Source organism: Syngnathoides biaculeatus, chromosome 22 (assembly GCF_019802595.1).
Source record: "Syngnathoides biaculeatus isolate LvHL_M chromosome 22, ASM1980259v1, whole genome shotgun sequence".
Taxonomy (NCBI): Eukaryota; Metazoa; Chordata; class Actinopteri; order Syngnathiformes; family Syngnathidae; genus Syngnathoides; species Syngnathoides biaculeatus.
This window is the reverse complement of record NC_084661.1, coordinates 9543341-9558928: the sequence shown is the minus strand read 5'-3', so window position 1 is coordinate 9558928 and position 15588 is coordinate 9543341. Positions and strand designations below refer to the sequence as shown.

The 15588-nt window shown below is 42.1% G+C and overlaps 1 protein-coding gene across 1 annotated transcript in view; it reads right to left on the bottom strand.

The window, feature by feature from the left end:
- Window positions 1–1262: 1262 nt before the first annotated feature.
- LOC133495137 (protoheme IX farnesyltransferase, mitochondrial) overlaps window positions 1263–15588 on the bottom strand; it is a 57694-nt gene continuing 43368 nt past the window's right edge. Inside the window, exons 8-10 of the mRNA XM_061809401.1 lie at window positions 4855–4925; window positions 2969–3201; window positions 1263–1922 (exon numbers count right to left, since the gene is read on the bottom strand). Coding sequence (XP_061665385.1) covers window positions 1525–1922; window positions 2969–3201; window positions 4855–4925 — 702 coding nt within the window. The 3' untranslated portion in view covers window positions 1263–1524. The remainder of the gene's footprint in view (window positions 1923–2968; window positions 3202–4854; window positions 4926–15588) is intronic.

The window sequence follows — 15588 nt, the reverse complement described above, 5'->3', positions numbered from 1 at the left end:
GTTCCGCGCCGATGATAAAAAAAGCAAATAAATGTTTAGGCCGAGCTGGTTGACATCGGATCCCCCCGAGCAGGTCGGGTGGTTTTGTCTTTTTGTTCCGGATGAAACAGCTGGTCCGCTCAATCCCCTTTTGACCCTCTCGGATGAAACTCCGGATCAGCTCGGGCACTTTACGAGGACGCTGCAGCTCAAGCGGCCTTGGACAAAATCCATCAGACATACCCTCACACGTAACCCCCCCCCCCCCCACTTCCATTAACGACGTCCCAACCTTTTATGGCGGCAGGATGGGACGGCGATAGCGATGTAACCGAACACCAAAATGTCGGTCTGAACTGCCGGAAAGGGGCGCCCGTGTTGACCAACAGGTGCATTGTTAAATTGGGATTTTTAAAAATTCAAAAAGCAGGGTGGATGTTTTAAGGAAGACTATTTTTAAAATGGGATGTCTTTGATCATTATTGAACAATGGACTTTTAATTTGGATCTTGTTTAACTGGTGTCAGTCTATCAGTTTGTAGAATGACGTTATCCGTAATGATACAGACCGCTTGGCTAACGTCTTGTGCTATCTTACTAGTGATTATTTTTTTAACAACCTTTTGTCGGGAAATGACTATCATTTCGATCTCAGGTAATTATTGTTGGGTGTTCGAGTCTATCTGTGGAATAAAGTGAAGACGTAGACTGCTGCATTAGCTTGTAGTTCTAGATGCTAGCTGGTCAATTGTGATAAGTCTTGCAATTTTTTTGTGCGCAAAAGACTAATTTCGATCTTGTTCCACCTGTGTTAAGAATTAAAGTCCATCTGGTTCTAGAATGAAGCACGCAGTGAATTGTTTCCCGGCTAGCTGTCAGCTAGAATACTAGGAATTAAAATGTACTATGGAGGGTGTGACTGCTATGTTAGCTTGTTGTGCTAGCCAATTGTTTGTAACTGGTGACAAAAAGTAGTCCATTCTCTATTATTATTTTTTAAATAAAGGACTGATTTCGATCAGGTTTCGCCAGCGTCGAGCATTTGAGTCTATCTCAGTGATGTAAACACCCAAATTGGCTAATTTGTGAGCTTGTTAAAGGTGATTTAAAGGTACTGGTTTCTTTATTGTTATGAACAAAGGATTATGATTTGGATCATGTTTTACCAGGACTGTACATTTGATGAATTGTGGATAGTACGGAGTAGACCGTTAGGCTAGCTCCTTGCGCTAGTCACCAGGTAAATGACCACCATGTAATTGCCACTCGTCATTAAAAGGAAATTTTCATGTTTAACATGAGTGGTTTTATTTATTTATTTTTTTAAATGAACATATTAAGCTGATTAAATTCCTGTTAATCATGATTAAATGTTAAACATTTCATGTACAGTTTAGAAAGGTTTCAAGATGGACTACCTTTGATGTGCGCTGCCTTACAAGAGAGGTAGTGATGGGCCCTCTTATAAATACATATTTACAGTACAGACTGGTGCCATAAAAATGATTTTGTGCAAAAACAATGTGTCCGTCGCACACGACTGTGTTAGCTCGTGCTAGCGTCGTCGTCATCGCGAGGCTTCTTGCACGTGAGCGCGAGCAGCAACAGCATGGGAAGGTGCCAAAGGCTGCAGAAGAAAAGCTTGCGGGCGCTGGCGCGGTCACCCCGCCGGTAGAATCGGAAGGCCAGCAGGGTAATGTATGCGTTGATGGGCAGTGACACAAGGGGGAAGGTCCATGTGGTGACCCCGAGTACCGGCGCTGCTGCTGCCAGGCCACCCAGTGCCACGCTGTGGCGCAGGGCCACGCGCTGACACATCGCTGGGTGCGTAACCGACATCATGCGGTAGCCGCCGCGCGAATAGTCCTCTCTCAGGTTCCAGCTAAGGGCATTGAAGTGCGGGAACTGCCAGCTATAAAGGAAGCCACCCAGCAACAGACCACCTGCGGGGAGGAAGAGGCGGGGCTTAGTGTGTATGAGCAGACAGAGGAGTGGGGAGAAATACTGAATCGACGCATCACAGTATTCCATCCATCCATTTTCCGAGCCACTTATCCGCACAAGGGTCACGGGAGTGCTGGAGCGTATCCCAGCTAACTTCGGGCAGGAGGCAGGGTACACCCTGAACTGGTTGCCAGGGCACAGAGACAATAGTGTATATCGCTTCCGCAAATCCTCGAACTACACCTAATGGCCAAAAACAAAGTTGACCAAAAATAGCTTTGAAGCATTGGTTTGGTAAACCAGGGGTCGTGGGTTCGTATCCCATTGGGACCTCCACTCCCCGAGAGGGGTTGCGTCAGGATGGGCATAGGGCGTAAAAATTGTGCCAAATATGAGCGTTCATCTGAGATGTCACACAGTGACAAGCCGAAAGAAACTTACCTATGACGTGGTCGTCAGTGTTTACACTGGAGTGTCATGTTTTTGTACATGTGCACACATAGGTAGTTGCCAGGGCTGCACGATGTTGAGGGAAGGGATTGGGGGGGAGAATTACGCATTATTTTTTTTAATTGCAATTTTAAAGTTAAATAATACGGAATCAGTGTTGGGAAAATTCATTTTCTTTGCGACTTAGTTCAACATTGAGTTAACCATTCCAAAATGGAACTAGTTCAGTTCCAAATTCAAAATATCAATTCACCAGTCCAAAAATGATCATTTTCCGCATTCTTCACTGGATGCAGATACCTGGGTCCGGGCAGCCTGTGGCAGCCGTCCAGCCCATTATAATCACTATTAAATAATTTAATCAATCAAATTGAGTCATAACCTCCCGAATTGAAATTGAACTGAATCGCAACAAAGACTCAAAATCGAATCGCCAGTTTCGCTCGCTGATGTTTATGCCCCCCCCACTATAGCCAACACTGCTGACTCACTCATATATAGATATAATACATAGAATCTACTTATGTATATATGTTCTTACACTTCTTTCAAAGCATTGACACAATTTTCGACATTGTTCACTGGATGCACGTACCTGGGTCCAGGCAGCCCGTGGCGGCTGTCCAGCCCATGACAGGTGGTATGGCGCCCACCACGGCACCGGCCCACGTGTTGGCGATGGTGAGCCTCTTGAGCGGCGTGTAGCAACACGTGTACAGCAAGATGTTGAGTGCGCCCAGGAAGCCCGTCAGCGGGTTGACTGAGTACGTCAGCAGCAGCACGCCGGGTACGCCGCACGCCACGGCAAAGGCGACAGCGTGGAGGGGGCTGAAGATGATGACAATAATGGATAAAAAGAACACTGTCAGGTGAGTTAGTGTACACAGACCCACACACAGGCGCACAAAAGAGTCAGCAGAGCATCTACAAACAGGAGGCCTACAAGAAAGGCATCTGATAAGAGTTTTAGGCCGGAAAATTGACAACATGCCTAAGATCAAAACCAGAAGAGAAAAGCCTTTCAACCCGATGAAGACCACCTCCTTCTCCTCTTCACCCATTTCTTTCATATTGAAAGCAGCTTCACGTTTGCCGCTAAACACATAAATTAAAGAGCACCGATTAACATCGTGACCAAAAACCGAGACGCTTTCTTCTTCAAAATAAAAGTTTGGGGTGGTGGAGCATTAATGTAATTAGTGTTGTTTTATGTGGCCTGGATGCGGAAGGGGAGGGGGTGAGTGGGTTGTGGATTAGTGGGGCTTCAGGGATGGGATAGGGGAAATGCATCACATGGACTGAAGTGGCTTTGATGATCATGTCAGGTGGCTAAAACAAAAAGAAAAATTATTATTTTTTGTTTTTGTTTGAAGCAACCTGTCAGGCACAGATTGTTTTAGATATTCAAAAACTGGTGCCAATGCTAGTTCAGAGCTAGGGACAAAATTATGACTGGCGTTCTAAAATTTCTTTTACTTCAAAAGGTCCCACTTAGTTCAGTAAAGAAGAAATTCTGGATTTTTGGACAAACAAGAAGTGGTACAGTCTCCTTGTGAAAGTGATGCAAGTTATTCAGAGGTGCAGGCAAAATTCACACCTTTTAATCTTTATACACCAGCGCACAACTTTTAACTCTTTCACACTGAGCAAATAAGGTGGTTTTAACAGTAAAACGATCAAAGAATTTAGGAAGTTCCTGCCATGACTGCCAAATCAGAAGTAGTACAAGCACAGTGTGAAAGGGGGGTTACCAGCAGCGGGCAGTGCTGGTTTGGTGCTAGAGATAAAACTATCATGGTCTGGTCAGTTTGGTCTTTATAACACAAAAGGACCAACGCCCATTCTTCTCACATCATGTTTGGAAATAAGACAAAATTACCATAATTCCCGGCCTACAGAGTGCACCTGGTTATAAGCCTCACTCAGTACATTTGTAAAGGAAATACCATTTGGTACATACATAAACCACAGCTGTGTAAAAGCCGCTAGTACCCACATTGAAACAAGAGATATTTACAAAGAAAGACGGCACACAATTTAACGCTAGCGCTGCTGCGCTAACACTAGCACCGCGCTAACGCAGGGTTTAAGCAACCTTTTTGAGGCTGAGGGCTACTTCGTGAGGACCGATCGTATGAAGGGCCACGTGACCTGTTTATGGCAAATTTCAGACTCAGTTCATTACACATACATGAAATATTTTTGTTTTAATTTATTGTAGTAAATGACATTACAGGTAGTTTAAAATTATCGTAGCACCATTTTATGTATTTATTGTTTTTCCTCTTGACTACAAAAACCTTTTCCACTTGGCTGACGGCATTGCCGGTTTGGGGTAAAAGTAACCACTTGTGTCCCTTTAGACCAAGTTCATAACTAAACCTTAAATTTAGCACTAGTCCTTTAATCCTGCACTGCTTAGAATTCACATTTTGTATAAATCTGTAATTTCTGAGGGTGCTGGCAAACAACCGTTTGTACCTGATCTGTCCTCGGACAAGTGGACGGTTCTTCGTACGGTTCATGTTGGAGTCAAAGGGCACCTCAAAGTACTGCGGAAAAACAAAGCACACCACTGTATGAGAGACACCAAGAATACTAATAGTGTGTATACAGCATACATAAGTGACTTGTTGTACAACTCTCCCCCTCAAACAGCAGTAAGTGACTGTCACGTTGATGTAGTGCAGCCGCGCTTTGCCACTGAAGCAACATTTATTTACATTCAAGATGACATGTCCTCAAATGTTATTTTTAGTGCTGATAACCTCAGGAAGGGAGGACGTCACTTCACTTATGGAGTTGACTTGTCCCTATTTCAAACTTTGCTGCTATACTTGACAATATACAACAAATATTAAAATGGTACTCTTTGAAGGACCCCTGTACAGTAGCCTTTGTTTGCAATTACAGAGGTCAAACATTTCCTGTAGTTGTTCACCAGGTCTACACACACTGCAGGTGGGATTTTGACCCACACAGATCTTCTCTAGATCAGACAGGTTTCTGGGCTGTCACTGAGAAACACGGAGTTTCAGCGCCCTCCAAAGATTTGGGTTTGAGTTTAGGTCTGGAGACTGGCTAGGCCACGCCAGAACCTTGATATGCTTCTTACGGAGCCACTCCTTGGTTTTCCTGGCTGTGTCCTTTGGGTCATTGCCATGTTGAAAGACCCAGCCACGACCCATATTCAATGCTCTGACTGAGGGAAAGAAGTTGTTCCCCCACATCTCACAATACATGGCCGCGGTCATCCTCTCCTTAATACAATGCAGTCGTCCTGCCCCATGTGCCGAAAAACACCCCCAAAGCATGATGCTACCACCCCGTGCTTCACAGGAGGGATGGTGTTCTTGGGATGGAACTCATTATTCGTCATCCTCCAAACACGGTTACTGGAATGATGACCAAAAACTTCCATTTTGGTCTAATCTGACCACAAAACCTTCTCCCATGACTCCTCTGTATCATCCAAATGGTCATTGGCAAACTTAAAATGGGCCTTGACATGTGCTGGTTGAAGCAGTGGAACCTTTTGTGCCATACATGATTTCAAACCATGACGTCTTAGTGTATTACCAATAGTCACCTTGGAAACAGTGGTCCCAGCTCTTTTCAGGTCATTGACCAAGTCCTGTCGTGTAGTCCTGGGCTGATTCCTCACCCCACGAGGTGATATCTTGCATGGAGCTCCACTTCGATTGGATTGACCATCATGTTTAGGTTCTTCCATTTTCCAATGATTGCTCCAACAGTGGACCTTATTTCACCAAGCATCTTGGCAATTTCTCCGCAGCCCTTACCAGAAATATGGAGTTGAACAATTTTCTCTCTGGTGTCTTTGGACAGCTCTTTGGTCTTAACCATGTTACAAGTTTGAGTCTTACGGATTGGATGGTGTGGACAGGTGTCTCTATGGAGCTAACGACCTCACACAGGTGCATCTGATTCAGGATACCACATGGAGTGGAGGTGGAGTTTTAAAGGCGGACTCACGTGTCTTTGTGGGTCAGAATTCTAGCTGATGGACAGGTGTTCAAATACTTAGTTGCAGCTGTATCACACAAATAAATCATGAAAAAAAAAAAATCATACATTGTGATTTCTGGATTTTTTTTTTTTTTTATATTATCTCTCACAGTGGACATGCACCTATGATGAAAATTTCAGACCCCTCCATGATTTCCAAGTGGGAGAACTTGCAATATAGCAGGGTTTTCGAATATTTATTTTCTTCACTGTAACAAAAATCCTAAATTTATATCCCACAGTGTTCAGTACATGGTTCAAATTTGATAGCAATCAAACAAATTCTCCAGGATGAGTTTGTCTATGAAGTACAGAACTCTGAACGACCAAATTGGCTGCTTTGATCCAAAATGTTAGACTTCCTGTCTCTTTCAGGCCTGTGTTCTTTAAGACTTTTTTTTTTTAAAATTTGTGGGTCTACTGATGGTAGACACACAAACCACGGTTCACACTGCTGGAACTAGCTTTGTTGGCAAAAAAAAAAAAAAATTAAGGGGCATCAGGCTTCTTACCACTCACCCTACACTCAAGCCTAAATGGCCTCAAGGTGGAGCCTGGATGGTGGGAGGTGATGCTGGTGTTGTGTGCGAGTGTGTGTGTGTTGTGGGATACAAGTCTGTGGAAAAACTACTTATACTCCTGTTTTATGGTCCGCTCTGGAGAACGCTTCAAAGTGCTCCCACGAGATTGGCAATGTGTGACTAAAACGCGAACACATGGGGTGCTTAAATACAGGAACTAACTATTGTGTGTGTGTGTGTGTGTCTGCGTGTATGTTTTTTATTTCCTCATAACAGCCTTGCACTAATGAAGAAAACAGATTAAGCCAGTGTGAATATCTGCGTAAAATTCAGCCAATTCCCTTCCTAATAACCGCCGACAACATGACAAAACAGACATTTTATTTATAATGGTGTATATCAAAATAGTGCAACTTCGAACGTGATGAAATTTGATGACCATTCGATGATGCTCGGAATGCAGGAGAACCACAAGAGTTACGGCGGAAATAGCGGGGCCACTGAAATGCATCACACGCCCACAATGGTGGTGCTTTTAAAGTTCTGTTCCTTTTGGATCCGCGCAGCTGCGTATGTGGCCGTGGGACCTGGAGAACGGGGCGGAGGTGTTAATTCTATTTCCTAGGTCAGGAAATTTGTTGAGAGGAGCGTCGAAAGAGAGTTGCGCTGAAGCGGCGCTCGCGTAGGACCTCGGCCAAGTTGATGTCTCGGAGAGAAAAGCATCGATTTGTCTACCGATTTTCTCATCGCGATGGAAAAACAAAAGTCAGAATACTTGCAATAAAGCAAAAGGATAAAGCAATATGTAGTTAAATCGTTCTGGAGTGCAATAGCTCATATACATATAAGATTTATGTGTTTATTTGTTAGGATATGTTTTTTTTTTTTAGATGTTTTTGTCTTTCAAAGTGCAGCGCTAATGTACACTGCTTCCACTAACATGGCTGCGAGCAGTTTACAAAAAGCACAGTCATAATGACATTCTAAGAAATAATCATTACTCTGACTTCCGTTCTGGTCAACTGATTTACAGGAAAGTAAAATCTTGTGTGTGTCGTTGCAAATAATTAAAAAAAAAGTGTGGTGAATTCTTAAAGCAAAACATTTCACTTAGGAGGATGTCAAAGCGAACTGTTTATGGTCTCTCAATTGAACAAAAACAATAAGCCAACGCCAAAGTCCGTCCAGCATCTTTGCGGTCCCCTGCACTATTTGTCTCATTTTATTTTGTCTTTATAGCCAACCAGGCTCATCTGGTTCACATCAGCCGACCGCCCGGCCCATTTTTTTATTGTTTCCGCTCGACACCCCCGGTGTGTTACAGTGTAACTGTGACAGCACTGGAATATTTGCTCCATTTGCGTGTTGGCAAATTTCAATAACATTCATACTTTTTAAATAAGTAAATTTTCCCGGCAACAGGTAGAAAAAGACTCGACCATTAAGGTGTTTTGCTGCGTACACATTATGGTGTATGCACACTTTAAAATAAGTTTTGCAATATAATTACTATTAATAGTCACTTAAAATATCAAAACAATGACATAAGCAAATATGAACTGAGGTGGAGTCTATTCTGCTATATGCACACACACACGTACAACACAAGCATAAGGACAATTACGTCGCAGACGAGGACAGAAAACAGGCGACGGGGGAAGTTAAAAGAAGATCAGTAGATCCTTTGAGCTATTATAGCTGAACGTGATCCAAAACCAAGCAGCAGAGGTCTATTGATAACAGACTGCACCGCAGCCTCTTCCTACACACGCGCACACACACACTGTAAAAAAAACCCTTGAAGATAAAAAGGATGTTCCTGAAATGTTGACGATGTCAACAATCTGGGTTTCGAAACTTCAGCGTTGATGATGAATTGGGACATTTTCGGAAATTGAATCTGTATGATCAGAGATTCCGCTGCAAAATCAAAATACCAAAGGGGTAAAAAAAAAAAAAAAAAAAAAAAAAATTTAAGGCTGAGGAACTGATCGATTTTTTTTCCTGCAATTTAGGTTTATTAGTCAGGACAGAGGACCCTTGCAAAAGCAATTATTTATGGACACGTTGGGAACTTTTGACTTTAGGTATCTGCTTGCTGAGGTTGCCTTGTCTCACCTGTACAACTCAAGATTCTTTGTTTTTGGCAAAAATCTTACATCTCCAAAAACCACCGCTTTTCAGGAAAATATGCTTTTTCAGCCATAAACATTACATTGTCAAAGTGAGTGGACTGACCACTAGTATCAGTTTGTGAAAAAATAGACCAAAGTTCACTTCAGGGAAAGATTATTACTTGCACTAGCGCACGGCCTCACAAGTTACCGATTCAGCAAGCCCTCTAAGCTAGTACACCTTCCACTCTTCCAAATCTTCCACAACATTACTTGATTTTGTGTTCGTGTACCTAATGCATCGGGGAATGCTAACCGTTTAACAGACACAGTGGCAGTAACCTTGTTGCTGTGTGAACTACAAAGTCTGTGAGACAGCTGAAGGGGAGCATTCAGCGGACATGTCTGCACAGCCCTGCAGCTCGAGGGCAGGTTTTATTTTTCATGATTTGGAAGCCTCATTTTATATATTATATATATATATATATATATATATATATATATAATTAGGGATCTTTTTTTTTTTAATCATTCAAATTTGAGCAGACTTAGCAAACAACACCTCTCTGGGGTGTGTCAAATTAAAAAGATTTTTTTTGGTGCTTTTATAGGGCCTTTAAAGTTAAGCATGTGTGCACAGGAAAACAGACACACAGCTGAGCAGCTGGAAGGCTTTGGCTCGCAGAAACATCCGCCGGTCCAAACACGACGTTCCTCTTGACTCGTTTGAAGCAAGCACAGGTGTTCAGGACTACAGTAAACAAGACAATGGGACAGCGTCGACGCTTGTCAGGACGTCACCTGTTGGAGGAGCCAAATCTTACTGGAGAAAAGGGGCGGCAGTCTCAAAAGGCCTCGTTCAAGACTGCGACCGACCCTCTGATTGGCCGTTCCACAAACAAACACCAGTGAGATTTACTCAGATTAAGCTCTCGTCACCAGTCGCTTCAATGGTCCTGACGGGCGAGAACACGAAACTAAACAGACACTCAACGCAAACAGCCGAGAACAAGGTTGTATGAAGGTGATTTTGAAAGGGCACTGCTGTTAAAATTAAACAGTTTGGAAGATCAAACAGGCCTTGGCATGTAATGTGGAGGAGGTTTAAGATAAATACAAATCGAATTTAAGATGCAAACATTAATAAACAGGGGCTCCCTCCCCTTTAGGAAAGGCAAACCCTCAAAAATGATCATTGAACTTTGATGTCATGCTCGTCAAAAGCAGCTTTTGCAATTCCCCTCTTATGAGGTTTGGGATAAAATAGCGACTTCACACCAAATGTTTAATTTTTTTTGCGTGGGTGGCTGACTTCAAGTGCAATTTCAGCCACATCTTTTACATTTTTTGCTGACTTCCACACAATTCTTTGGCCACCTGTGAAGCTGACAAACCTGCCAGTAGCAATCGCATCCCTTTTTCATGGCGAATCCATGAAAAGGTTATCAAATTGTGATGCGATGCTGGTGTTGGCGAAAAAGTTTGAAGATTATGGAATTCACCCCCAACTTATTGCTTCAAACCAAAACAGCTGACTTCTTTTTCAATTTTGGGCATAAGTCGTTGAGAATCTTCCCGTGAAATGAGTGTAGGGGGTAATTTCTGGGCTGTTGAATTTTGCAGGGGATCATGCTCGGGACCTTTTAAACACACATCAGGATTCAAAGGCTTGCCAAAATTTAAATGGTTACGGTATTTTCCGCACTATAAGGCGCACCTAAAAGCCTTTAATTTTCTCAAAAGCCGAGAGTGCGCCTTATAATACGGTGCGCCTTATGTATGGATCAATATTGGGCCTTTAGTGCAGCGCCATCTATTGGGATGCATAACATAACCCCAACCTCTACTGTATCGTTTGTACCGCAGGCCTTATAAAGTGGTGCGCCTTATATGTGAAAAAAGTTATAAAAAAAACAGGCCATTCATTGAAGGTGCGCCTTATAATGCGGCGCGCCTTATAGTGCGGAAAATATGGTATTTTCGATCATCCTAAGGCCACAGAAAGGAGATTCCTTTGTCAGACAAACAATAAAAATGATTCTAAGAGAGCATATGTACTGCCTACTGTAATAAATGTGAAAAAATGAAGGGTTGCCTTTTTTTCCTGCAAGGAGAAATTATATAGAATATGTGGGAGGAATGCAGTATAGGTCTTACAACTAACTGTGGAAGTTAATATATACGTGGCTCCACCGCATTTATCCATCCATTTTCTGAGCTGCTTATCCTCACGAGGGTCACGGGAGTGCTGGACCCAATCCCAGCTGTCATCGGGCCCCTCCCACTGCCTTTTTAAGTAGCATGCAGGCATGCTACCGTATGTTTTTAGCTAGCATATTGTACCGCCACCGGAAGGCCCCTCCAGCATGCTTTGCGGCACTAAACCTTTACATGTTTTGTCTCAATTACATGTATTTCCTCACTCGTTCTTATTGTTTTGTTGTCTGGTGGTTGTGCTCTTCTGCCTGCTATGGTGTAATAACTTTGGTTTGAGTGAGGATGGCATGTTGATAGGAGACCTGCTTCCACCAGTCATTGTGCAGGAAAAAATGTTAAACCTGTTCTTTTACTTACAAAAATAAACGTGCAATTGTTCCTGACTGCTCCGTGAGCTACACCATGCCTGCTCCCATTAATACAGAAATTGCACCCACAACTGAGACTGTGCCTTTTAATACGATGATACATAAATACTGTATTGCAATTGCCAACCCTGTTGCCAGGAGCATGTTACCACTGTCACTCGTACCCGTCCAGACAGTGAAGAAGCGTCGCCTCCACAAGAATCATTTTTGGCAAGATGTTTGACAGCTCATTTCAAGATGCCGCCGGAAAACTCCAGGCTTGCTGTCCCCCCTGGTGGACATGCTGCTGGGTAGCAATCTTTGCAAGTCTCACTGTGTCTGCACCAATAAACTCATGGACAAATCATACGGTCTGCAGATGGTCTAGCGCTGTGTAAAAAGACTTTAACGGGTAGAATTTCTGAAAAGCCACCATTTTTCTGAGCAAAAATGAACATAACCTGTGATATTGTTGAGTGGCACAACCCTTCGCTCAACAATGAACAACCTCTTTAAAGCACATTTCTGATAAGAGCCATCCATGTTCCTTTGGCCTTTCTTGTTTATAAATGCAAGGATGTGTGCATGAAGTAGTCCTCCCTGACATCTGTATAGTGAAATGCAGCCTGCATACCGAACATCTAAACACTCAGCTGCACCCCAAGACAATTAAGAGCCTTTCAGACTGCTTGTCACATACACCTGCATAGTTATCAGCAAGCTTCATTATTTTAAACACAAGCATTCTCCTCAAGAGTGATATGACGCGACACTGATAGTCCAACTGAAGCACCCTTGTTAGCCAGGCTGAGACGGGAGAACACAGAGAGGCAAAGGAATCTGCTCCTCTGGCGCAGCCCACGTATTTGGACTGGAGTGAAAAAGCAAGCGCGTCAGCAGCAACAACTGTCGAGTTCGTGCTACAAAAACGATGCCAAACCACGGTACATGAATCCAGCCCAATAGTCCAAAATCACGAGACATTCCACCAAAGGATTCAACTCAAGAATTTTTTTTCAGGGTGTCGTTTGTATTTTGACTGAATCTCAGAAGTTATGATTTAAGATCTGTCATGGTCATAATTACTGCGGTATTAAATAAAACTTGGTAGTTTCCAATAGTTTTACTCCTGCATTTTAGATGGCTGGATACAGGGTGGTCAGGGGTCCTTAAAAAAGACCTCAATTATCTTTTCAAAAAACCTACACTTAATCCTTAAATTTTGCTGCTCAAATGACGGCAAAAGCCACAGACAAACCACTTAGTAAAATATTTGACAAATTCGTAAATACTGTTAGCATAACAAGAATCATCATGAATGGAAGCACCAACACCCAAGTCTAAAATATGATTGAATCTAAAAAAAAAAGGACTTACATTTGGATTTCTTAAACCTGTAGTTATATAACAATAATAGTTTAAAAAACGGCACATGGGCCGTTTTGTGATAGCTGTGTTGGCAAAATAAAACATGCGACAACATATTAAGTGGATCCTTAGTCAATCATTGTTTGTCCCAGTTACAGGTTTAAAAAAAAAAAAAAATTGGGGTAACGTAAATGAGCTGTGTTTTGCGTTTCATCATAAGAGATCAGCCAGTGAGAACAATCAACAATCACTTGAAAATTCTAAAATTTGATCAACTTAAATCATCAAATGTTTTCATTTTTTTTTAAACTTGCACATAGTTTCACATGAATGTCCTTGATTTGACTTGGGGAAAAAAAGACTGATTTCTACCATTGCAAGGTCTAAAAAAAAAACACCACAGATAAAGTAAATTTTACATAATTTGGCTTATGAGGAATAACAAGCAATCATACGTAGGTGAGAAATGACTGACTTGGCCTCAAAAGTTCTAAAATTTTACTCGATACTTTGTCGTTAACATAACTACTTTTTTGCAGTAGGTTGTGTAGGCCCTATGGCAGCAACAAAAATGGAGCAACGATAACGTAAACAAGCTGTTTTAATTCTTGACTTTTGGGATCATCCACTCCCCCTTTCACCCGGTAGCAGAAATGTCAACTTTATGACAGCAGTAATACCCAGAGGGTCATGTAGAGATTGATAATCTGGGTGGATATCTTTTTCCAAAAGAAAGAAAATGTTGAAATTCAAGTTTGCATATCATGCGTGAATACAACAACTATTCTTAGTGCAACAGAACTGACAAAAGTAATAAGTTGCACTCGGTATGTCTAACAAACTTCGACATAATTTATTCCCTGTGGTGGTCAACATAAAACAAAAATAGATGCTCTATTATTTTAAGCCTCACTCTGAAAATGTTCCTTTATGTGATTGACTGGATGTAAAACAAAGCGTCCCTTGATCAAATGCAAAAAAAGAATGTTCTAATTTTAGCCACTCTCTTTCTCCAAAATCTCCATCCTACCAGTTGTATTTTCACCAGTGAAGCGGCCGATCCTCAGCACGGCTCGCATTAGTTGTCCAACTAACACGAGGAGATTTAAGCACTTCACTGTGTCCTGTACTCTCACTGTTAATCAAGTGCGTGCCAGCTGAACCGCCGCCAACGGTTCTCTGCCAATCACAGCATTGCAGCCGCTAACGGCGGTGGTCAGGAGGTTGGAGGAGCTGCCTGAGCCCATAGTAACTGTGTCATATTCCGAGGGTTTTTATTGGCTTGATGTGATGGTGGTGTTAAGAAAAATCATTACTGTCCTCACACTAAATAGGGCTGGTAAAAAAATATATATATATTCCCATCTTGCTGTATTGTATGCAACCAATCGCATTTAACCAAAGCCATACCACAGCAGGCGGCTAAAGAGCCATTATTACAGTTGAATGGGCTTCTCCTGCCCACCGAGGTAGTAATTAGAAGGCAAAATTTAAGCGATAATAGGTGGGCACGGGCAGGAAAAGGAGCAACTTTTTTGCTGAAGACAAGAAAGAACCGTTTCATCCTCATATCGTCAACCTCATATGGGTGAGCTACTCAAAGATAGTGTTCCGCACTCTCCTGTGTGGACACACACATATATGCACACTGGTCTTGCAAAGCAATTAAATCTGAGTGGGAGGACAATGAATGGCAGCTTCTAGTAGAATAACTAAAATGTGTTAAAAGCACTGACGTGTGGGGAGATGGAGGGATGTAGGCAGGCCAGTAATGAGTGCAGGCTGGTAATGAGCCTTAAATTGCGTCCAAATGAGTTAAAAAAAAAAAAAACTTCCAAAGATGTCAACTCATTTTTGCTCAGAAGAGAAGCTGCAAACGAATGCATACATAAATAGAGTTTGGAGGGGAGAGGGGGGGCGCCTAATTCTATAGATGATGCTTGGTGAACAAACAGAAGTGCTGACTTTGTCGCGGTGCACTTTGATTTCCAGAAAAGTCGGGCTTGAAACGAGCGTGCACTGTTGTCTCACGGGCATCGCTTCCACGAGCGCATCTACCTTTGTCAATTATTCACACGTTTTAGTGTCGCCACTTCCCTAAGGCTGACTTCCCTTTAAATAGAGCGGAGGCCAAAGTTAAGATTCAACAATACACATGCAGTACATATGTTGAAAAAAAAAAAATAAAAAAATACATGACCTAAATATTAGCCCTGCAAAAATTCATCCCTTATCTACTGTAACATCACAACTGCATAACTCTCACACTGTCTTTGTTTCTCCATAATTAGCAAAAACACCCAAAATATATCTTGTGAGAATATGGCAGCAAGACAGTGGATATATCTGCTCATGAGGGGACCTTCTTTATATCAAACTACTTGATAGAGATCAGAGCCAATTACACCAGACTGATAAATCACCAAACTTGTGTACAAGTAAAATAATTCCCTGACCCCTGCCAAGAATTGTCTTAGAAAAAAAGTTTCTTATTGCCTGAATTAATAGTTTCAACCTTTACTACATTTTACCAAGAATTATAATCCCACCAAAAATTCATATAATTTCAAACATATTTTATAACTTTAAATGTCTTACAGATTATTTGATTTCAGGAAA